The 23,437-nt window shown below is 39.2% G+C and overlaps 1 protein-coding gene across 1 annotated transcript; it reads left to right on the forward strand.

Annotated features, from left to right (window-relative positions):
- Positions 1–22,177: 22,177 nt before the first annotated feature.
- Positions 22,178–23,026, forward strand: LOC149241383 (16.9 kDa class I heat shock protein 2-like). The gene is made up of 2 exons (XM_089367512.1): positions 22,178–22,489; positions 22,601–23,026. The coding sequence occupies exons 1-2, from the start codon at positions 22,282–22,284 to the stop codon at positions 22,867–22,869; spliced, it is 477 nt and encodes a 158-aa protein (XP_089223638.1). The 5' UTR covers positions 22,178–22,281; the 3' UTR covers positions 22,870–23,026.
- Positions 23,027–23,437: the final 411 nt, after the last annotated feature.

Genomic DNA, 23,437 nt, shown 5'->3' on the forward strand with positions numbered 1-23,437 from the left:
GTAACTTTTAGACCTTTCAGCATATCCAATGTAATACCCACTAATGATCCTTGGGTTCAGCTTCTTCTCTTGTGGATTATAAATTCTCACTTCAGACAGGCATCCCTAAACGCGCATATGTCGTAAACTCGGTTTCCAACCTTTCCATAATTCAAATGGCGTTTTAGGAACAACCTTGGTTGGAACTCGGTTTAATATATACATTGTCGTCTTAAGTGCTTCAGTCCACAAGGATTTAGGAAGATTGGAGCTGCTAAGCATACTCCGCACCATGTCCAATAATGTTCGATTTCTTCTTTCTGCTACACCATTCTAGTCGGGTGAACCAGGCATGGTGTATTGGGAAACAATCCCATGTTCTTGAAGAAATTTAGCGAATGGCCCAGGTGCTTGTCCATCTTCTGTGTATCTATCATAATATTCTCCACCTCTATCTGATTTCACGATCTTAATTTGTTTGCCACATTGTTTCTCTACTTCAGCCTTAAAGATCTTAAAGGCATCTAATGCTTCGCTCTTTTTATGAAGCATGTAAAGATACATATATCGTGAGTAATCATCTACAAAAGAGATGAAGTATCTTTGACCATGTGAATCTATGTTTGGACTACATATATCAGTATGTATGATCTCTAATATGTCCGAACTCCTATTGGCACCTTTCTTTGACTTGTTGGTCTGCTTTCCCTTTATGCAGTCCACACAAGTCTCAAAATCAGTAAAATCCAGAGTATTAAGTACTCCTTCATTTACCAATCTTTTAATTCTTTCTATGGAGATATGACCTAGTCTTCGGTACCATAATTTAGAGGAATCTTCTTTAATAACACATCTTTTAGTGCCAGTGTGAACATGCATTGAATCATAAGTGACATTGTTTTGTAAATTAATGCAGTAAAGACCATTAGACAAAATACCATTCCCAACATAATCAGATTTATAAAATAGACTAAAGGATTTTTCTCAAAAGTTAAAGGAATATCCAAAAGGTACAAGCCTTGAAACTGAAATCAAGTTTCCAGAAAAACTTGGAACATAAATAGTCTTTTCTAATTCTAAAACAAAACCATTACTTAAAGTTAAATAACATGTTTCTATAGCTTCCACACGCGAGCCCATCTTGTTTCCTGATAAGATGCTTTGCTCACTTCCCATTGGCTTCCTTAGGTTTTGTAAACCCTGCAAGGAATTCGAAATGTGAATTGTTGATCCAGAATCAACCCACCACGTGTTAATATTAACATTAACCATATTAGATTCATAACAAACAAACGAGATTAAATTACCTTTGTCCGCAAGCCATTTCTGAAATTTGGCGCATTCCTTCTTCATGTGTCCCTTCTTTTTACAGAAGAAACACTTGGAATCCTTCTTGATATCGTCTTGGGGAGGTACTTTACTTTTCCCTTTTCGGTTGGCTTGAGATTTTCCCTTTCCACGCGTTGCCAGCATTGCACTTTCTCCCAGTTCCATCACCAGTCTCTCTTCCTCTTGAACACACATGGTCATAAGTTCATTTATTGACCATTTATCTTTATGTGTGTTGTATGAGATTTTGAAAGGTCCGTATTGGTGCGGAAGGGTGTTCAAGATGTAGTGCACCAGGAAGGACTCCGATATTTCAACCTCGAGTTTCTTCAATTGAGCCACAGTGTCCCTCATTTGCATGATGTGCTCGTGCACACCTTTCACACTGGTGAGCCTTAGGGATGAGAATTTCATGATTAGGGTGCTTGCTAGTGCCTTGTCTAAAGTGACGAATTTATCATCAATGGCCTTCAACAAGTCTCGGACTTTTTCGTGTTGATCAACGAAACCACGAATACTAGCTGAAATTTTAGTCTTAATGAACATCATGCTTAGACGATTGGATCGCTCTCATTGTTCATAAAGCGTGATGTCCGCTGCAGTGCTAGTATTAGTGAGTGTCGGTGGTTCATCTCTGGTGTCGTGGCCTGTCTCTGAAGGAAGTAATAAAGCTTTGGCCAGCTTTTCTTCTTCCCCTCCGTGCTCTGGCGCAGGGGCGACCTTGCAGCTGGCTATATCCTTCATTCATTTTCTACTTCATCTCCGGTGTCATGACTCTAGTTTTTGGTTTTGTTGCAGGTTAAGCTGCTCTCCACTTGGCATGAGCTCGGTAAGAGGTCAGTTTATCTATGCTCTATGTTTTTCTCAGTTAATTTTCAAATTTCTGAAAGGCAGTCATACCTCTGAAATACTGTTAAGCGTTTCTTAGTCATAGGGAGCTAGTTTAGACCGTTTGTTTCATCCTGGATTGAATGCTGAGAAAGTGTGAGTTATATTTTGAGCATCTCGGGCTTAAAATCTGGTGTTAACAGCATGTTATGGTTTTTCATACACAAACTGAAACAGTCTGTAGTTTTCTATAAACCCTGTTCAGATTTTCGCATTAAGATAGGAGCCTAGTGGTGTATTTTTGAAATTTATTGCTGCTGTTTAGTCTGCCAAGATTCCTCAACTAGTTAACTCTCATAGAATCTGAAAGTCTCCATTAAAATCCTTGGTTGAATCTGGATAGAGACTGTTTGTTGCCATAGCTCACGAGCAGGGTTCAAAACGCTCTCCAATTCCACTGCTCGGAACCGGAATTCCACTTTTCGGCTCCGGTGACCTTTTCTCGGGATCAGGATTTTACCAAATTCTGGTTTTTCAAAAATCTCTGAGATAAGGTACCAAGGTCGCCTCCATTTCACCTTGCCTAATTAAGATGCTGTAATTCTTAGTAAATGCTTTTGGACAGCTGCCCTTTTCTTTAATTGAGCCTCTCTTGAACAGAGAGTCCTCTTTCAGAAAAGTCCTTATCATATCTCCAGCTACATCCAAACCGGGTCTTATATTCAGGGCTTAGTCAGGTGACCATTTATTGCTAGTACAATATCCCGATTTGGAAATCCATCTCCTTGTCATCATACTTGGAAAAGTGGATTATTCTATATCTGAGTCCATTAATACATTCCCCTCGCGTCTTTCAGATCACCGTTTATTGTCAGAGGAGTCTTATTCCCCTCAGGTGGCATTACCTCATCTGGGCTTTTCATTTAGAGGCCGGAATGATGCTCATTTAATCCAGGGTTAAATATCCTGATTTGAAGATCTATTGAGGACAAAATCCCTCAGTCAACCTTTGAGAACGAGCTAGTGGCGCATGGAGAGTGGGTCTGATGAATCGGCCATGGAGGCAATGATTTGCGGTGCGATACAGGCTTAGAAGGTCTGGGGTGGGGCCTCGAAAGCGGGAGGCTGGCAATCTTCATTGAATGACATGGTCGTTCAATCTACAGTGCAAATTGCTGACAAGGATAGAGCCCGGTCACAAAAAGGCTCGTATGATGATGCATATCGTTATAACAAAGCCCGAAACCCTGTAAAAACCACTCCTCCACCTGCTGCTTTAAAATTGGATAGTATCTTCCTGTCTGAGCGTATAGAAAGCCTCCAAGACCTTGCCTTGGTGGGTAGATGGCACTTCTCTGAAATGGATGATGCTGCAATGAGAAAATGGCTTGAGTCTCAGTGGAAGCCGCTGATTGGTTACTTCCCCATTGTATCAAAGCTCATGAAGGAGTGGTACTGCTTCCATTTTTTAAATGTCGGTGATGTAGAAGCCATACAGAATCTCCCTTGGGTATATGGAAGAAGTTTCCTTGTACTCCACTGATGGTATATAGGATATGACCCCTTGAAAAATACACCCTCAAATAATTTGATCTGGGTTAAACTCCCAAATCTTCCTCTAGAGTTCTGGTCCAGGGAGACTTTAACAGAGATAGGTAATTCCATTGGAAGATTTGTCTACGTGGACCCATGGTGTCTGGGGGAAAAAGACAAGCGCATTGCATGGATTCTTATCGAAAAGGCCTACAGGGGAGGATTCCCTGATCATATAGAGATTGCCTGGAGGGACTTAAAAATAAATCAAAGGCTAGACTTCTGGGGTATCCCCTTCAGGTGTTTCGCTTGCCACAAGACTGGACATCTTATAAAAAATTGCCCTCGGCGCCCGATTTTAAAAAGAAGGGTGTATCATGATAAGTTCTGAGCGGCCTCCCCATTGTCCTCAGTAAAAGAGAAGTTATCTCCCTTGGCCAGTTGGACTCCGACAGATCTGGAGGCTACTCAGAATTTCAAGAATCTGGAAATCGGACCCAATCTATCTCCTCAGTTTTTCTCTCAAGACCGCTCTTTGTGCATTGGCTCCAAGCCAGAGGCATCCAAGCCGGATTCATTGACTATGACTGATTTTAGTGCCCATAAAGAGTTACATTCAAATATCTGCCACCCCCCCGGAACCTAAGGACGGAAGAGAAATTCCACCTCCCCCTCCGATCTACAAACCACAGATTTTTAAAGTGGGATCTCAATCCATCCTTATTTCATCTTCATCGCCTACTCCTGACAAAATCCATCGCCCCTCCATTAAAGGCAAAGAGCCGATGGTATATGCCACCCCTTTAAATTCCCCGATCTCATCTCCAACAAACTTGTATGACAGTGACTTAGATTTTCTTCTGAGCAAGAAATCCCTTGAGATGGAGCCCTTGACCATTCACAAGCCTCAGAATTCGTCGCCCCCGATTATTAGCCCTAACTCTGCAAAAAATATAACTGTTAGGAAGAAGAACAATGGAGGAAGTAGACATTATCGGGGGAGGACAAAAGATGCGGATGGTGGAATAAGGAATCTGTCCCTTGTGGACGTTCCCATCTTTGACATGTCTGAGAATCAGCCTCTTAGAGCAAGCACGGCTGGAACTCCCCCCAAATGACTTTCATCATATCAATGAATATCTGAGGTCTGGGAGCAGATCTCAAATTTTTGGCGCTCAAAGATCTTTTCTTCTCAGCCAAGCCAAAAATCATTCTAGTACAAGAAACTATGCACAGCAAACAAGATTCCATTTCCTATTTCAGGAAAATGTTTCCCTTGTGGCACATGGCAGCCTCGGAAGCCAAGGGACTTTCAGGAGGTCTGGAGGTTATGTGGGATCCTTCTTGGATCAAAGCTAAAGCCTATAAATGCTTTGCAGGAATTCTCATCTCAGTGGTTATTAGAGGATACTCCTGTCCCATCAATATTTTGAATATCTATGCTCCCTGTAAGAACAGGTCTCACTTCTGGGATAAGTTTTTTGATTCAGAAATCCTTAACATTGATTCATTAATGATTTCAAGCGATCTAAATATTACCCTAAGTTCGGAAGAAAGATGGGGGAAGTGCAGGAAGACAAATCCGCTCTCAGATCGAATTAAGCATGAACTCCTCCATATAAATCTTATAGATGTTGCTCCTTCCAAAATGATGCCTACGTGGGACAATGGAAGAATAGAAGAGGCCTACATTGCAAAAAGGATTGACAGGTTTATAGTACATGTCAGCATCATTGATAAAATGGGCATGCCTTTCTCGTCCATTGAAAATACTTTCATTTCCGACCACAGGCCAATTTCTCTCAGCTGGAGGGAAAAGGGGTTCAGGAATGGGTACCCCTTTAAATTCAACAGAACATGCTTAGAGGACCCAGCCTTCAACGAAGAAATAACAAAAGCCTGGAAGGAATTATCTACAAACAACTCGCTTCCTCCTTTTATGACTTTTAGAGATAAGATGTCCTCAATGAGAAAAGTGGTAAAGGTATGGCAACATAAAAAAAGACAATCGGACAGATTGGCTCTTCAAGAAATACAAAAGGAAATGGACGATATCTCCAAGTTTTTGATAGCCAATTCTCTCCCTTTCAGCATGAGATGCCACCTAAATGAGCTTGAAAGGAATAAACAAAATATTTTAAAGAAGGAGGAAGCCTCTTGGAGGCTAAAGAGCAGGGCGATATGGCTTGAGGAAGGTGACAGGAATACCAAATTTTTTCACAGGTATGCAAATGCCAGGCGAGAGAGGAACTCCATATGGAAAATTAGTGATGGTCAGGGAGGTTTTCTCTTCTCTCAACAAGAAATCTCAATGGAGGCAGTGAGACATTTCAAAGAACAATATAAAAGAAGGGAGAATAGCAGCTTTCAGGATATTCTATGGGGTATTGATCTAGTCCCCCAAATGTTTAAGGATGAAAAAAATGATGAGCTGCTTAAGCCCATAACAGAGGAGAAGCTTTTAGGAGTTATGAAGGCCTTTAAGAAGGATAAATGTCCTGGACTGAACGGCTGGACAATAGAATTCTTCATACACTTTTTTGACATCATCAAACTAGATCTTTTGAGGATGGTTGAAGCAGCAAGAATCTCAGGCAGCATTCATCACATTACTTCATCCACGCAGATAGCTCTCATCCCAAAGAAATTGGATGCGGACTCCTTTAAAGACTTCAGGCCAATATCCTTGTGCAACATATCTTTCAAAATTATCACAAAAATCATAGCAGAAAGGATCAAAGTGACATTAGCCAGCTCATTATCTAAGGACCAGCATGCTTTTTTAAAGGGAAGGAACATAATGGATGTTGTTGCCAACACACAGGAAAGCCTGTTCTCCATGCTCTCAAATCGATCTGAAGCCGCCATCTTGAAAATCGATTTGCAAAGAGCCTTCGACTGCTTAGACTGGGGTTTTATCAGGTGTTTATTAGCAAAGATTGGTCTGAGATCAAATGTCATAAATTGGATTATGGCATGTATTGAGAACGTGAATTATGTTGTCATTATTAACGGGATCCATTCCCCTTTTTTCCCAGCAGAACGAGGGCTGCATCAAGGATGCTCTCTTTTTCTGCTGCTGTTCATCCTTGCAATGAACTCTCTTAGCCTTCATATCAATAAGGCTGTTACAGAGAACACTTGCAAACCCGTGAAGATTTGCAGGAACAACTTCATTTCGCACAATTTATTTGTTGATGATGTGCTTATATTTGCAATGCTGTGCAAGATTACGTGGATATGCCTAAACGAAATTCTAAATAAGTTTCAAAGGGCCACAGGCTTACAAATAAACAAGGCCAAATCCATTCTTTATCACAACGACGCCAATATGGAAATAATGGAATGGATTTCCGCCTTGTTTGGAGTCAATTGGAAGTCAATCAAGGATGGAGTAAAATATCTTGGTTTTCATTTAAAGGCAAAGGGGTACTCTAAAGAGGATTGGAAATGGCTTATTGATATATACTATAAGAAGATTTCCGCCTGGGAATATTGATGCCTATCTCTGGCTGGAGAATCGTCCTGACTCAAGCAGTACTATTGCAACTTGCTGTATATTGGGCTCATATTTTCTTCCTTCCGGCAAGCACCATTCAGAAAATAAACAAGATCACTACAAATTTTATATGGGGCGGCAATTCAGCTCAAAGGAAATATCATCTCACTACCTTGGAAAAGATCTCAAGACCGAAGATTACAGGTGGATGGGGTTTATTGGATCTAAGGACCTTCGGGAAAGCGCTCCTGTGCAAATCTTTGTGGAGGGGTATCTACGGGGATGGGCCATGGAGCAACATCATTAAGATGAAATACATGAAAGGAAAAGGCATGGAATATTGGTTTCGTTTAGGGAGGATTGGTACAAAGTATGGCTCTGCCATCTGGCTCAGCTTCCGTAAAATTGAGCAATACTTCTTAAGGAACCTGAAGTGGTGTTTTCAATCTGGTAATAGAATCCTCATCGGCATTGATCCCATCATGAGAAGGCGCTAGAGCATATCAATTCCCGAAAGAATCCTTTTTTTCATCCATAGTAAAGGCTTCTTCACGTGGGATAAGCTGATTGCAGGTTGGCATGGTCCTCTCCTTGTATGGAAATTGGCTGATGATCTTGGGATGCCAATCTCTATGTTAAATCAATGGAACTCTATCAGAAACATTCTGAGAAGTTGCGGGTTTCTCCGACACCAGCCGCAGGACTTTTTAGTATGGAACCCGCCAAATGCAAATATCCAGGTATGTGTAAAGGATATTTATGAAGATATGATTGGCTTGAAGTCTTTGCACTCATATCCCACTTTCCCATCAGCGTTTTGGAGATCAGGATGCTCTCCCAAATTTATATACTTTTCATGGCTGGTATATTATAATAAAAACCTGTCCTGGGAAAATTTGAGAAAACGAAAGTGGCATGGGCTGAGCAGATGCCTAATGTGCGAATCTGCAGAAGAAACCAATTTTCATATGTTCTTCCAATGCAATTATTTTCATCAAATTTGGCAGGAATTGGCAACTCTTTTTGGCTTCCCTCTTGTATCTCATTCTTTTACACAAGCTGCCTATGAGTGGTGGAGTAGGCAAAGAGAATCTTGGAAATCGATCATTATAATTGTTCTATGGTGTGCCTGGAGGTGGAGGAACAATAAAATTTTCAAAGCAACAAAGGAGCCTCTCAAAGATATTCTATAACATATAATTCTCATATATGACTCGATCCCCAAAAAGATTCCAAAATTGAAAGATTTCAATGGGCAGGAAGATGCTCTCCTCAGGCTCCCGAGGGCCTTTTTTGATGGCACTGCCCAACAAAACTCTTGCGATTGTGGGGTGGTCATAATTATGGACGAGAACCTACAATATAGTCTTTCTTGGAATTCAGGTAAGGGAACAAACAGCCTGGCAGAGGCGAAGGCCCTAGCGGGTCTTCTTGCCTTCTGTATCTTTTTTGACATTCATGCCATCTCTATCTTCGGGGACTCAAAAACTTTGGTTGACCATGTCAATGGTAAAAGCTTCATCAGGTGCCCTCACCTCGCAGTCTGGATGGATAGGATCATATTTTTTTGGGGTCTTATGAGGGGGTGTACCATTCAGCACATCTACAGAGCTCAGAACCAGCAAGCGAACTGCCGGTCAAAGGATGGTCTTCATCTTGGTTCAGGTTCATGGTCCATGAAGGTTTCAGATGGCGAGGAGTCCTTTATCATTCAGGACTTCTGTGTCCCGGGTTTTTAATCTCTTTCTTTTGTCCTTCTGATCCATATATATCTCATCTTTTGCTATTTCTAGGCATATGTATGATTTTGATTAACTATATCTTCCTCTATATTTTGTTCCCAGCTGGTGCTGGTGGAATCCTTATAATGGCTATATCTTCCTCTGTTCTTTTGTTCCCAGCTGGTGCTGGTGGTATCCTTATATCTGTGCTTTTCCAGTTTTGGCAATCTGCCCTCATCCTTTGGTCTTATGTCCTATGCATATAATGTATCATCTGTTGTTGTTATACAATCTCAATATAATACAAATTCAGCTTTTTCTTTCTGAAAAAAAAAAAAAAAAAAAAAAAAAAAAAAAGAAAGAGAAAACTATACCGTCTATTAAAAAAGAGTAATGTGCTAAGGCCAACCTATCGACAATATAATTTACAGGAGGGCTGGGGCAAATATTATGATAAAAAATGCTATTTACAAATAGTAGGCTGAGGGACTTGCTTTAAAGAGACATTATTGGGCTTCTGTACAAAGTTGGGCAAATCTTATGATCAACAATGCTATTTACAAATAGTAGGGTGAGGGTCTTGCTTTAAAGAGACATTATTGGGCTTTTGTACAAAGTTGGGCAAATCGTATGATCAACAATGCTATTTACAAATAGTAGGCTGAAGGCCTTGCTTTAAAGAGATATCTACTTGGCTTTCATTTATGCTTCTCTCTTTGAGAAAATTCACATGGATTATCAAAGAGGCTTTTGAGATTTGGAGAGTTATATTAGGTTTTCCTAATAAATCATTTTTACAACACATAATATCATAGTTTGGTATAATGTAATTATGAAAAATGTAAAGTTCTAAATAGTTTGAATCTTTGTTAGCAAAAAGGACATAGACTTATATAAATTAGAAAAAAAAAATATTATTTGTCAATAACTAAAAAAATGTTATTACAAGAAAAATATATATTAGTATGAATTAGAAAAAAAACAATATTTTCATGTTAATTCTCATCATTTCCCAGCTCAAAAGCTTGGTGTTCACAACACTTTAGCGACTAGAGCTTTAAGAGTTTTTGATGAGAAGCATCTCGATGAAGAGAAAGCACATCTTCTAAGAGTTTTTTAATAATGGGTATAGCAAACATCAATGTACTAAGGTTTTCCTCATAGCTGAAAAAAGTCCTATTGCTAAGAAAGATACAAAGGATCGATTTTCTAGTGTTCATCTTCTTTTTATCCAAGGGACCACTGACAAGATTGTGAGGATCCTAAGGAAGCATAAGGTGGCTTCAACCTTTAGGTCTTTAAATACCATCTAGAGCTCCCTTAGATCTATAAAAGACCCAGTGGACCCCAAGAATATGAAAGGTGTTTAAGTTATTACATACTCTTGTGGGACTCCCTACATTGATGAGACTAGTCACTCGATTAATCAAAGGATTCATGAGCATGTCGTTGACATCAAGCATGGCAGGATCTGCTCCTCTGCTTTGGTGGAGCATGTAGATAAATCTAAGCATCACATCTGCATTGAAGAGGTCGAAGTTGCTAGGGTTAGTCATTTCCATCATCGTAAATTGAGAGAGACCCTAGAAATTGAAAAAAGACCCAAAAATTTGAATAGAGATGATGGTTGGAATATTAGTAGAAGTTTGTTCCCTATCCTGTCCTCCTAGTTTTTTAGGCTTTTTTGGGATTTAATTTGTTTGTTTGTTTATCTATGTAGGAATTTGCCTCATTTTTATAGTATTTGTTGTTGATTTATTCTTCATTAGAGTTTATTTTCTTGATCCTTCGTGTTTTTTTTATGTATTTTATCATCTTATTATTTGTTTAGTGGGCCTCAGTGCCATATTTTATTGTTGACCCTTATTTATTGAATTTTTTTTTGGATATATATATGTGTGTGTTTCTAGTTTTATTTATTTATTTATATATATATATATTTCTTTTGACTTGTGTATATTTTTGTTTTGTTTTGTTTATTTTTCCATTAATTATTATATTTATCGAATGATCTTGTTTGGATTAGGGTCTTAACTCATTTTTATAATTTTTTTAGTTCCCTCTTTTAGAGTTTGACTTCGATTTTTTTTGTTAAAATAATTTAAATATTATTTCTCAAAAACTAGTTGTTTAATATAGCGGTTATTTATTAATATTTGTTTTTAATAAATTAATAAACTAATATCGTAATTTAAATATTATTTTTCAAAAACTAGACGTTTAATATAGTCGTTACTTATTAATATTTTTTAATAAATTAATAAACTAATATCATTATTTAAATATTATTATTTTTATTTTTTTTAACTAAAACGGTTATGATTTTATTATTTTGAAAAACCTTGGATCTTTGCCCAAGCGGCTCCAATTACATTACAAATTTCTATCTGTTGTTGTTTTAAATCTGCTTGATTTTCAGGGCATTTGTATAGTGCTTTCACTGTTTACAATTAGCAGTCCTTTCAACATAGAGCTGCCTTTGTTTGCTAGCTGGTCCGCTTCTCTGTTTGACTTTCTGAGAATATGATAAAACTTACATGTATCAAAGTCTAGAAGAACTCTCTTCAGTCTGTCCAGTATTTTGTTGAGGCTGGCATTGCTAAATAGGTTTCCCAGCTTCAGGCTCTTTATTATTAACTCTGAATCTCCAAAAACTTGGAGGTCTTTGACTCCTTTGTCTCTTGCAATGTGGCAGGCTTTGAGTAGCCCAAGAATCTCTGCTTGATTGTTAGATTTCTGGCCTAGTCCCCAGTTGAACCAGTCTTTTGCAATCCCGTCAGTGGAGTATATGACCCCCCCTGCACCTGCATCTCCGAGATTACCTTTAGATGCTCCGTCAAAGAAAATTGTGGTTAAATTTTGTGACCGCCACCATAGTTGGAATTTGTCATCTTCATCTCTTATGCACCATTCTTGATTTTCCTTTTGTGGGGAGAGGAGCTGCTTGTGCGGGCAGGGCTCTAGCGGACCAAGCCACCTTTTTTCTTTAGGCAGTAACAATGGATCTTCTTTAAAATACTGTTGTTGGGCTGCTTCCAGTAGGAAAGATTTAGCTTTTGCTGCAACTTGCAGTGGAGTGTGCCTCATCTCTCTGAAGATCTGCTGATTTCGAGCTAGCCAAAGCTGCCAGCACACATACTTTGGGATAGCTGTCCATATTTTTTTCCAGAATGATTTGGAGGGGATGCACTGAGGATAGATACTATTCCAAGTGGCATATAGATCTGCAACAGAGATTTGTGAAGGCAAAGTAATCTGAAAATTATGTAAAATAATACTCCATACCTCTTTTGCAAAATTGCACTCCAAGAAAAGGTGCTGGGCTGTTTCGGAGTTGCTGCTGCATAGTACACATCTGTGCGGCCCTGCTATATTCCTTTTTTCCAGGTTGTCGCCAGTTAAGAGTTTGTTATGAGCCAGGGTCCAGAAAAAGAAGTTCACTTTTGGAAGGGCTAGTGGATCCCAGACATTCTTCCAAAAGGCCGGGATTTGACTGTTATTTCTTGAAGCCTGCAATGCTCTATATCCTGCTGCTGTAGTGTAAACTCCGGACTGACCCCATCCCCATTTGTCTTTCATGGATCTGTTGGTGGGTGCTGCTTCCTCCAGCAAATCTTCAAGCAAAATTTGTTGGTGTGTTAACCGCTCTGGGACTCCATGGAAATCCCATCCTGTCCAATCTCCACGATGATCCTACTTTGACAATTCGAATATGGTGTCAACTCCTGCCTGCTTAAGCCAATCCCTAAGATCAGCTATATCCTCATTAACCTTCAGGGGTTCTTTCCCCATAATTCTGTCAAGCCACAGTTGGGTGTGCTTGCCGTTGCCCGGAATCCTGTAGGCCTGTTTGTTGAAGAACTTACTGCTCCTGCAACACAGTTTCCACACCTGCGTGCTGTTGGCTGCATTTGCATTCTGAAGATTGCTAAGGGATTTGTTGGGTCTGTATTTGGAGCTCAGCAGTACACTAACCGGATGAGTGGGTTCGTGAATAAGCTTCCATAAGACCTTTCCTCCCAATGCTAAATTTACGAGGGCTGGATCTCTGATTTGCAGGCCTCCATCTGCCTTTATTTTTTTAACCACGTCCCAGTTCACCAGATGTATTCTATTTTCATTTCCCCTTCCTCCCTGCCACAGGAAGTCTCTGAGCAATTTGGAAATTTGCTCCGTCACATTTCTTGGAGCTAAGAGGAACGCTGCCTGGTAGATTGGTAATGTCGACAACATTGCTTTAATTAGAATTACTTTGCATCCCTTCGTCAGCCAATAGCCTCCCCACACTGCAATTTTGGCTTTGATTTTCGAGATTATATCACTCCAGAGCGATATTTTATTTGCTCCTGATATAATGGGGAGGCCCAAATACTTGAATCTATCCCAGTTTACTTGTCCTTTGAAACCGAGGAGAGAGGTTATGTCAGTGAGCTCCCTCTGTTCTACATTCCAGCTATAGACTTCGGTTTTATTCTCATTTATTAATGCTCCAGAGGCTCTGCAATAATTATTGAGGACTGCGTTTATGGCTCTGGCGATTCTAATGGAGGCTCCGCCTAGAAGAAGTGTATCGTCAGCAAATAACGCGTGGTTCTGGGCTTCAGCTCCGTGGAAGGGCTTAAGACCCGGGATGCTGCCTTTTATTTTTTCCGCAGTAAGTTTTCGGCTGAGTGATTCCGCCATTATGATGTACAAGGATGGGGAGAGGGGGCATCCCTGTCTGATGCCCCTCTGACTTTGAAAGAAATTCGTGGGGCAGCCATTGACTAATGGGGCGATCCAAGGTTTTTCTATGCAGGCTTTAATGAGATTGACAAATTGATGCGAAAAACCAAATGAAAGCAGGACCTTGCAGAGGAATGAGCGATCCACTCTGTCGAAGGCGCTTGCCATATCTAACTTGACCAGCATGCCTTTTTCATTCCGCTGCTTGCTGGAATGGATGATCTCCTGAACCTGGATTACGTTGTCTAGAATATGCCTGCCTTCAACGAATCCGCCTTGTGGGGGAGAGATCAGTTTTTTTAACAGCGGCTTAATCCTGTTAGCAATCAGTTTTGCCAGAATTTTGTATGAAGCATTGCACAACGATATCGGCCTGAACCTTGCGAATGTCTCTGGATTGATGTCTTTGGGGATTAGAGCGAGATATGTGGAGTTTGTTCCTCCGCCTACCTTGGCTTTTCCCATGAACCAGCGTATCATTTTGCAGAGATCAACTTTAATGATGTGCCAACATGACTTGTAGAAATGGATTGTAAATCCATCAGGCCCGGGAGCCTTGTCTGCGTCCATGGACCAGATAACTTTTATAATTTCCTCCTCCGTGGTTGGCCTGCAGAGGGCTGCGTTTTCTTCAGAGCTAATAAGAGTGGGGATATTGGCAATGAAGTCAGCGACTTCTTCATCATTGTTGTGGGTTTCTTCCCTATAAATATTCCTAAAGTAGGTTTCTGCAGCTGCTTTGATCTGATTAAAACCTTTGCAAACGATACCCTCTGAAGTTTTAATTTCTGCTATGTGATTCCTAGTCAATCTCGCTCTGTATTGACGGTGGAAGTAGGAGGTGTTTTGGTCTCCAGCCTTCAACCACAAACTCCTGGATTTTAATCGCCAGTATTCTTCCTCCTTTCTGAAGGTTTGGTGTGCAGAACATTGGGCTTTCGTTTCTTTCTCCAGCAGCTCTGTTGTAATGTCTTTGTTTTCCATCTCTGTTTGCAAAGTCTGCAGTGCATGAACTGACTCCTTTCTTTGCTCAGTAGGAGTGGATCCTGGTCTCTTTATCCAGTTCTTCAACGCATATTTAGTTGCTTTTAGCTTTTGCTCCCAGACATAACTAGGGGATCCTGTGAATGCTTTGTTCCAAGCTGCCTTTACTGTCTTTATATAGCCTTCCTTCTCGATCCATAGGGGGCTGAATCGGAAAGGTATAAGTCCTAGATCTTCTTCATCTTCGAGGAGGAGCTAGATGGGTTTATGATCCGAAGCTAGTTTGGGTATAATTTTAGTAATTATTATCTTTTTGTTCATCATTATGGAGCTTTGTACCATGAATCTATCTAACCGTGCTGAGATATGATCAGTTCCCACTCTATTATTGGACCAGGTGTAAATTCCTCTGATAGGATTGAAGTCCAGCAAGTCCTAGCGCTGAAAGAGTTCCTCCACCCCATGTAGCATGGGGTCTCTGTTACTTGTCCCTCCCCTCTTTTCTTTTTCTTTCAAAATGATGTTGAGGTCCCCTGCTATGATAATGTTGCTGAGAGATGTCTGCTCTAGAAATGCTAAGAGGGAGTTCCAACATTCTCTCTTTTCATAATAAGAAACAGGGACATAAAGATTAAAAAGGGAAATAGACAACTTACTTGCTTTGTGCATCAATTCCGTGTGGATCCAATGCTGTGTTTCCTTGTGGTTTTTCAGCTGAAAAAGGTCATCGTTCCAGAGTGTTTCCAGTCCTCCAGAGGTACCCCTTGAGCTGACCGCTTTGCCTGCTCTTTTATTCCACTTTGAGCTGCTGATCTCTAGAAGGGCATGGCCTTCTATTTTGGTCTCTTGGAGCATAAGGATATCTAAGGGCTCCGCTTTCATAAGATCCTTGACTGCTTCTATTTTAGAGGGGTTCCCCAGACCTCTACAGTTCCAAGAGATGAGATTCATTATTTACTTGAGGGGGTGTTGAGCCCTCCCTTGGAAGGCCTTGGTCTGATGTTTCGCCCAATAGTCATTTCTATGGTAGCTTGGCTTCCTTGTGTTTTGAGTCTTTCTGCCTCCTCCTCCCTTTTTTCTTTGCGGGATTTCCTTCCAGCTTTTTTCGTTTGGCGCTCATAGGTTTCATCCTCTGAGGAACCAGAGCTTTCAACTGGTTTTTTCCTTGCTATCTCTGCATATGAGGGATTGGAGGGGCTGCCCTGATTGGCCTCGCTCTGGATTGCTTCCCCTACCTCCTTGTTTAGTGGAGGAATGTCCGCCTGTTCTTCATTCTCCTGGGATGGGATAGCTTGATTAGTCTGAGCCTTCTCTGTCCCTTTTGGGTTTACTTCTGTTTCCTGGTTGGCTTTGCTGCTGCTGGGGTCTCTGCCCGTGTAACCTTTTCCAGTTCCCTTTTTTTGTGGATGCGTTCTTCTAGACTAGGGTCCATTGTTCCCCATTCTGGTTGTCTGCTTGCTCCTCTGCTCTCTTTTACAATTCTTTGCAAAGTGGCCATGACTATGGCAGTGTCTGCATTTAAAGGGTAATTGTTCGTAATCCAACTCCTGGACATGCGTCCACCCAGCTACAGTGAGTTTGATGGCTTCCGGTAACCCCTCCTCTAGGTCCACTTCTACGCAGATACGGGCGCATGAATACTGGTCTTTTCTCGCTGCCTGATCTATGTATTTTCCCAGGGCGTTGCCTATGATCTGTAGAGATTTTTGGTTCCAGCAGTGCAGAGGCAAATGAGGGAGCCTAACCCAGACCGGGACAGCAGAAGGGATGTCCTGGGTGGGATCAAAATCCGGGGACCATTTGTTCAAATAAAGGCCCTGGGGCCCCATGAAATACGGTCCATTTCTAAAGATTAAGCCTTTATCATCTGGGTTTTCAAAAACAAACACGAAGAAACCCTTACCTACGAAATAGCTTTTAACTCCTTCTTTGATCAGGGGCTTCCAGTTCCTTTGGGTCCAATCATCCACCGACTTGGGAGATGGCCAGAGGCCTGTGAACTGGCCTATCAGGCCTCTCTCTGCAAGGTTCAATGCAGCTTTGCAAGTTTCTTCTTCTGGTAAAGCTACTGATGGAATCGAATCTAGCTTTTTAACAAACTTCTGCTGTGAAACTGAAGGGGGGCGCTTTGGACCTGAAGCTATCATTGAACGGAAGGCTGTCACCTCCGGAGGTGTAGGTGGGGGATCAGGGTCCCCGCTGCCCTCCATTGGAGCGGCAGAGCAAACTGAAGGGCGCAGGGCGCAAGGAGCTGGGGCAAGCTGTAGCAGGCGGGGAGCAGAGCAGGCGCGCGCAGATTTTATTTAAATATTATTTTTCAAAAGCTAGTAATATTTGGTTTTAATAAATTAATTTAAATATAATTTTTCAAAAACTAGTTGTTTAATATAGTAGTTACCTATTAATATTTTTAATAAATTAATAAAATAATATCATTATTTAAATATTTTTTTCAAAAACTAGCCATTTAATATAGCCGTTACTTGAAATTATGTCTCTACATTGCTCTCTATTTAAGCCTTTTCCATGGCCTGCCTCTTCATCTGGTTTTGATGACGAACCACACTTGTTGGTTCGAAACGCGTCGTCCAAAAATTTCTCTTATGTGATTTATACTAAAAGTCTTTGCTTAATTCATTATGAATCACAGAAGCTTGAATACATAAATTATTATTTGTCAATAACCAAAAAAAATTAATAGAATAGTGGGTGCATAGCATAATTGTAGTGTCCCTAGCCCCCAACCCCTAATTAGGTAACACCACTCTAATAGTACTGCATAACTCATAAATTGATTTGAAATTATCTGTGGAAATGTACATGTATATTTTTGCTAGCTTTTTAACTTGGACCTAAAGAAATAAGTCGATTAACTATGGGCTCTCCATGTTCCTCCCAGCGTAGACAATGTGGTTCATAAGTTCAACCATAGGTCACCCCTATGCTGGGACAAAAACTCCATAAAACAATTGTAAAACCAATCAAAAAACCCTAGTTGTGGCGCCAACCCTAACAACCTCAATCTCTAGCAATGGGTTCACGCCCCACTCACTGACATCCAAGTGGTGTACCATGAGTCCTTCGGCGACACCGATCTTTTAGGGTGGTTTACAGTTGGCTAGAATGGTCTCAGCCTGTAGCTCTAGGGGATTTTCTATTGTCTGGTGTCCAAGCACCAAATAGTCAAACCAAATAATCCCACAATCAATACCGGAGTCCAACGAGGACTCATTTACTATCACTAAACTGAGTCCACACTACAGCTCCATGGCCATTAAACCATAATTAGAGCCAGCAAGTTCTTGGAGCCACTGGGGCTCACATAATTGAATAACCACACCCTTAGCCAGTTTCAATGTCCATTCCCTAGGATTCACTAACTAATTAGCCACCAACTAAATGAAAAATTAACTAAATGAATGAATGCATTTTCCAATAAAAACATTCATTTTTAATAAATGCATGGTCTCCACTAGCCATGTGGCACTCCCTAAAGCCACATGCGCCCCAAGGTGCACTTTTCACCCCCAAGAAAAACACCCAACTTGTTTTTGTATCTAGAGTTGCACCCCCATACTCTTTTCGAGGAGTGTACTATGCAATTAGACTTATTTTATTAATATAAGAAAATATGTACAATTTTACAGTATTTACATCCTGGCACTCTTGACCACTTAGTAAAAAATAGCATAAAATATTTGGGCAACTAGCCCCAAAATTTATCTAATGTCACCATATGGGCATGTAGGCCACATCACAGTTTCGGCTCATCAATATAATAGTAAAAACGTGTTTGACTCACCAATCTAATATTCAAAAGTACATGTATTTAGATCAACAAAACATGTAACAGTGTTACAATAATACCTTGGGTCTAATCTTATGATCAAGAATATCATCTAGTGGGGGGTTGAGGCCAACTTTATGATCAAAAATATTATCTATAGTAGGTCTATGGTCTTGGTTTAAAGAGGCTTTTATAGGGCTCTTTTATGAAAAAGTCACATTTGAGTTTTATTTAGGATTTTTGGTATCTGAAAAATCATATATTTTACCAGTAATGCTTTGAAAGGTTAAAATAAAGACATTTAATTTTAGACACCAAAAAAATTACATTAGTTCTATTGGCTTCTCTATTTACTTACAAATATGTTATGAACCAAAGTATCTACAACAAAGATTGCCTAATGATGAATCATACTTGAAAAATATGATTACATAAAGTTTATGATCTTTATTCTTCTTTACAAATCCAAAGTTATGACGATCTATAACTTGTATTCCCCTGAAATTAAGAAGCATGGGGATGTCAACAATCTATGCTAGTTTAAAATTGGTAGTTTAGAGCATCTAGCATTTATCTTGCTAATGAAAATTACTTGTTTATAATTTAATGAGAATTTCAATATATGAGAAATAACCAACTAGAACTTTACATCTTGTCAAGGGTTATATACATATACATAATCAAAAACATCTCGTTAGCAACACCTCCATAGATAGGTTTTCAACAGATTGGGAGATTAGGCAACCTTCGATAAGGGTTATTGAAGTAAATCTGATGTGCACATTTATCAATTATTGGAGCTATAATTGCTACCCAAGGTAAGTTAGCAGGGCTTAAAGAAGCAACTATTAAGGAAAGACAACATAAAATATAATATTTTTTGCAAACAAAATAAAATAAGCAACGATTGAGAACCATAACACCAAAAATTTACTTGGAAAACCCAACAAAGTACTGGGAAAATCAACAAATTACTTGGAAAATCCGACAAAGTACTGACAACTAACTACCTACATTTATGAACTTAATGAATGATACATTGTGCTCTTTTATAGATTCCTTTTTTATTATTTATTTGGATGATATATCGATATACATTACTACATGAGAGGAGCACATCACACATTTGATGTGGGTGATTGAGACATTAAATAAGCTCCAATTGCTAGCAAATCTCAAGAAGCGTGAGTCTGCACAATAGTCTTTGGTGTATTTGGGGTATGTGATAGGTGGAGGAGAGTTGAATATAGATCCTGCTAAGATGAAAGCCATCTGAAAATGGTGATGTCTACTAATGTTTCTGAGGTTAGGAGTTTGTTGGGGCAACATAGTACTTGAGGAAATTCATATCCTCATTTTATGTGGTAGTATGCAATAGCCCCAGTCACAATTCCCCTTTATCATAAACATTGAAAAAAAAATTTAACTAAATAAAACCAACCTACATCCATCTTAACTTTAGATCTATCAAGCGCCAAGAGGGATCTAATATCTCGAGGTGCAAACCTCTTTTTTGAGTGCAAAACCTGAGGAAAGGTTTGCACTTCAAGAGATTTGATCCCTCTTGGCGCTTGATAGATCCGAAGTTAAGATGGATTTAGGTTGGTTATATAAGAATATATAATATCTATATTTGTATCTATGTGTCTCTTTCTTATTCCCTCTCTCTATGTCACCCCCTAAACATACACACACACTCTCCATATCCATCTCTCTTTCTGTCACTCCCTCCCTCTTCCTCTCTCTCTCTCTTTCCTTTCTCTCTCTCCCCTCCTCTCTCTCTCTCTCCCCTCCTTCTCTCCTTCTCTCTCTCTTAGCCCTTACTCTCCTCTCTCCATTGCTCCCTTGTCACTCCCGCTCTCTCTCCACCTTTCTCCCTCTATTTTTTCTCCATTCGTCTCTCTCCCCCTCCGAATCCATCTCTCTCTACTTCTCTCTCTCTTCCTTCCTCTCTCAACCTTTCTCTCCCACCTTCCTATGTCTCTCCCCCCATCTCTCTCTCTCCAATCTGACACTATTTCCCTCCCTCTCCCTTTTTCTCTCTTCCCCCCATCTCTGTGTCTCTCCCTCTCTCTCTCTCACCCTCCTCTCCCTATCTCTCTCCCCTCCTCTCTTCTCTCCATCTTTCTCTTGTTACTCTCTCTCTCTCTCCACCTCTATCTCTCTGTCTTTTCTCTCTCTCTCTATCCGTCCTTTAGCGTTGTCACTATCTCCCTCTTTCTCCCTCGTCTTAAATTTGATCTCATTGTATTGTGTTTAAGAAAGTATCTAAATTAAACAAACTCAGTTGGTTGTAAAATACTAAACCTATATTTTGGATCAATCATATCAAAGGAAATACAATAATGAAAAACTTTAAAAAATCATGCATTATCTTTTCTCTATTATTGTTAGTCACTTTGCTTCCTTTTGTCGCTTGGATCATTAGTTAAAATGAATCTATATTGGTTCTTCATAATACTATTTATATTATATTCATTTCACAACTTTAAGTATAAAAATATTCTGTTTTTAATTTTATTATATTTAAACTTAAAACTTAATAAAATATTTGAATTAAAAACTTAATAAATAATTAAACTAAGTGAAGGAAAATAGAATAGTATATAATTACGAAGGATAGTATGAACTCTCTAAATTTTAAATCATAATTCAAAAGAGAAGAATATTTTTTTAAATTAAAAATATATATATATATATATATATATATATATATATATATATATAAAATCATAAATTTATATAAAATCATAAATTTGCGAAAATAAAAGGGAAAAACTATAACATCGTTCATATGGTTGTTTAGATTAATTTGGGATAAAAAAAATTATGCATATTACTATTTTAACATCTTTCATATGGTTGTTTAGATTAATTTTAGATTAAAAAAAATTATATATATAGTTGTTGAAATTGTATAAATGTTTGTCGAATTTAAAAAAATTATAATGTAATTTTGTAAATAATGTTCATTCTCCATCTTTATATATAAAATCTAAATTTAATAAAAATTAAAAGAAATAATCTAAACATGCACCCACCGTGCATGATAAGACGGCTGGGGCGGATGGCTTTCGCTCCCCCCAGCTGAGTTGGAACCCTGCGGAGGTCCCCTCTTCGGCGTTCGGCGATTTGTGACGGCTCTGCCGTATCGGCCTTATTCTGCGTATTCTGCCTGGCTTCGGCCGTATTCTGACTGGCTTCGGCCATATTGTAATCATGAGGGCTGCAGCGATATATGGATTTTCTCTCTGAAAAAAAAATCTAAACATAAAGAAATGTATTAATATCTATTTAAACTCTCCAAATTTTATAAAAATTAAACTAAATAATCTAAATGGTAAGAGAATGAATTTGGATCTATTTACACTCAAAATTCCAACCAAGTATATGATTTAAGAAAAAAATAAAAATTTTAAATAAAACAAATATGAAAAAGAACTCTCAATTTTGAGAAAATAAAGGCAAGAAGCTGAAACCACATTTATATTTACCATCTTAACATTTTTAATTTGGCCGATTAAACTGTTAAGGCTAATTTGGATGAGAAAATAATATATTTATAAGTAGTATGACGTTGTTGGGTATACACCACATAAATGTTTTAATAAAAATTAAATTTATTTTACTTTCCCCTCAACATAATTTAAAAACATCAATTATCTCTTAATTATTTAAAATTCAATCTGATTCAAAAACGAGTCTGGAACCTTCCGGTGGAAACCCGTAGAACATTCCCGTGTGTTCCACCCTCTGAGACTGAGAATTATCTTCATTCTTGAACATTCTACCTGTTTCCTGCAACTACTATAAATGCTACCCCTATTCAGCAAACTCTTCAAAGTTAGTTTTTCTCGCATTCACATTTTTCTTAAGAGTCGACATTCATCGCAAGCATGTCTCTGGTTCCTCGTTTCTCTGGCAGGCGATCCAGCGTTTTCGATCCGTTCTCACTGGATTTATGGGATCCTTTCGAATCTGGTAATTCTCCATTTTTTGGGGAAGTAGCGCCATTTGCAAGGAATGACGCAACAGCCATAGCCAACACTCAGCTAGATTGGAAGGAAACCTCTGACGCGCACATCTTCAAGGCCGATCTTCCAGGTATTCATCATGCCTACTACAGGGTTTTTGTTGCTTTCCTTAGTAATTTTCTGGATTCGTTGATTTTAGCGTCCGGTACTTACCTTACCTTTCGTTCGTGGTTCGTGGCAGGTTTGAAGAAAGAAGAGGTAAAGATAGAGGTGGAAGACGACCGAGTTTTAAAGATCAGTGGTGAACGCAAGAAAGAAGAAGAGAAAAAGACCGACAAGTGGCACCGTATTGAGCGCTCTCACGGGAAATTTCTTCGTAGTTTCCGATTACCGGAAAATGCAAAGGTGGACCAGGTGAAGGCTACCATGGAAAATGGAGTGCTCACTGTCACGGTTCCCAAGCAGCCTCAGCCTAAACCTGAGGTTAGAGCCATAGAAATCTCTGGTTAACTGAAACATAAATTATTGGGGTATGGCGGTTGAGATTATGAATGGATGTTTGCCCTTACTCCCGTTATTGTTGGTAAGGGTTTGAAGGCTGAGAATCAATGTATTTTGAAAGAGATGAGTTGTAATAAAATGGACAGATGTTCTTAGCCGTGATGAATGTGTTGTTTTCTTTTTCTTCAGTGCAAGCGCTTTTTCTAAATGTAAACACAAATTTGTATTTTCAAATAATCATAATTATTGTATTAGCGTTAGCTTTCTATAAAAATTAGAAATCTTTGACTGTACGAAGAATGTCACAAAAATTAAAAACCCCAGCTTCATTATTGCAATTTTTTGGAATCAATATTAATGGAGTTTGAGTTTGGATACACACATGATCACAATAACTTCTGGCACTTATTTTGAGTAGTCTATCCAACTCTCAAATTTCTTCAGAAAAATAGTTGAAATTTAATTGAAATTTTGGCATCTTAGGGCATGATTTTTTAAAAATTTTGAGTATTCTATCCAACTCACAGATTTGTTCAGAAAATAGTTGAAATAAGTTTGGCATGATTTTTGGGAATTT

Source organism: Pinus tabuliformis, chromosome 8, assembly GCF_031772625.1.
Source record: "Pinus tabuliformis cultivar Carrire ecotype Pingquan chromosome 8, CPIR1, whole genome shotgun sequence".
NCBI lineage: Eukaryota > Viridiplantae > Streptophyta > Pinopsida > Pinales > Pinaceae > Pinus > Pinus tabuliformis.

Coding starts and splice junctions, on each gene's coding strand:
- LOC149241383 (XM_089367512.1), top strand. CDS start 22,282: ATGTCTCTGGTTCCTCGTTTCTCTGGCAGGCGATCCAGCGTTTTCGAT. Junction 22,490..22,600: donor CTTCAAGGCCGATCTTCCAG/GTATTCATCATG, acceptor GGTTCGTGGCAG/GTTTGAAGAAAGAAGAGGTA.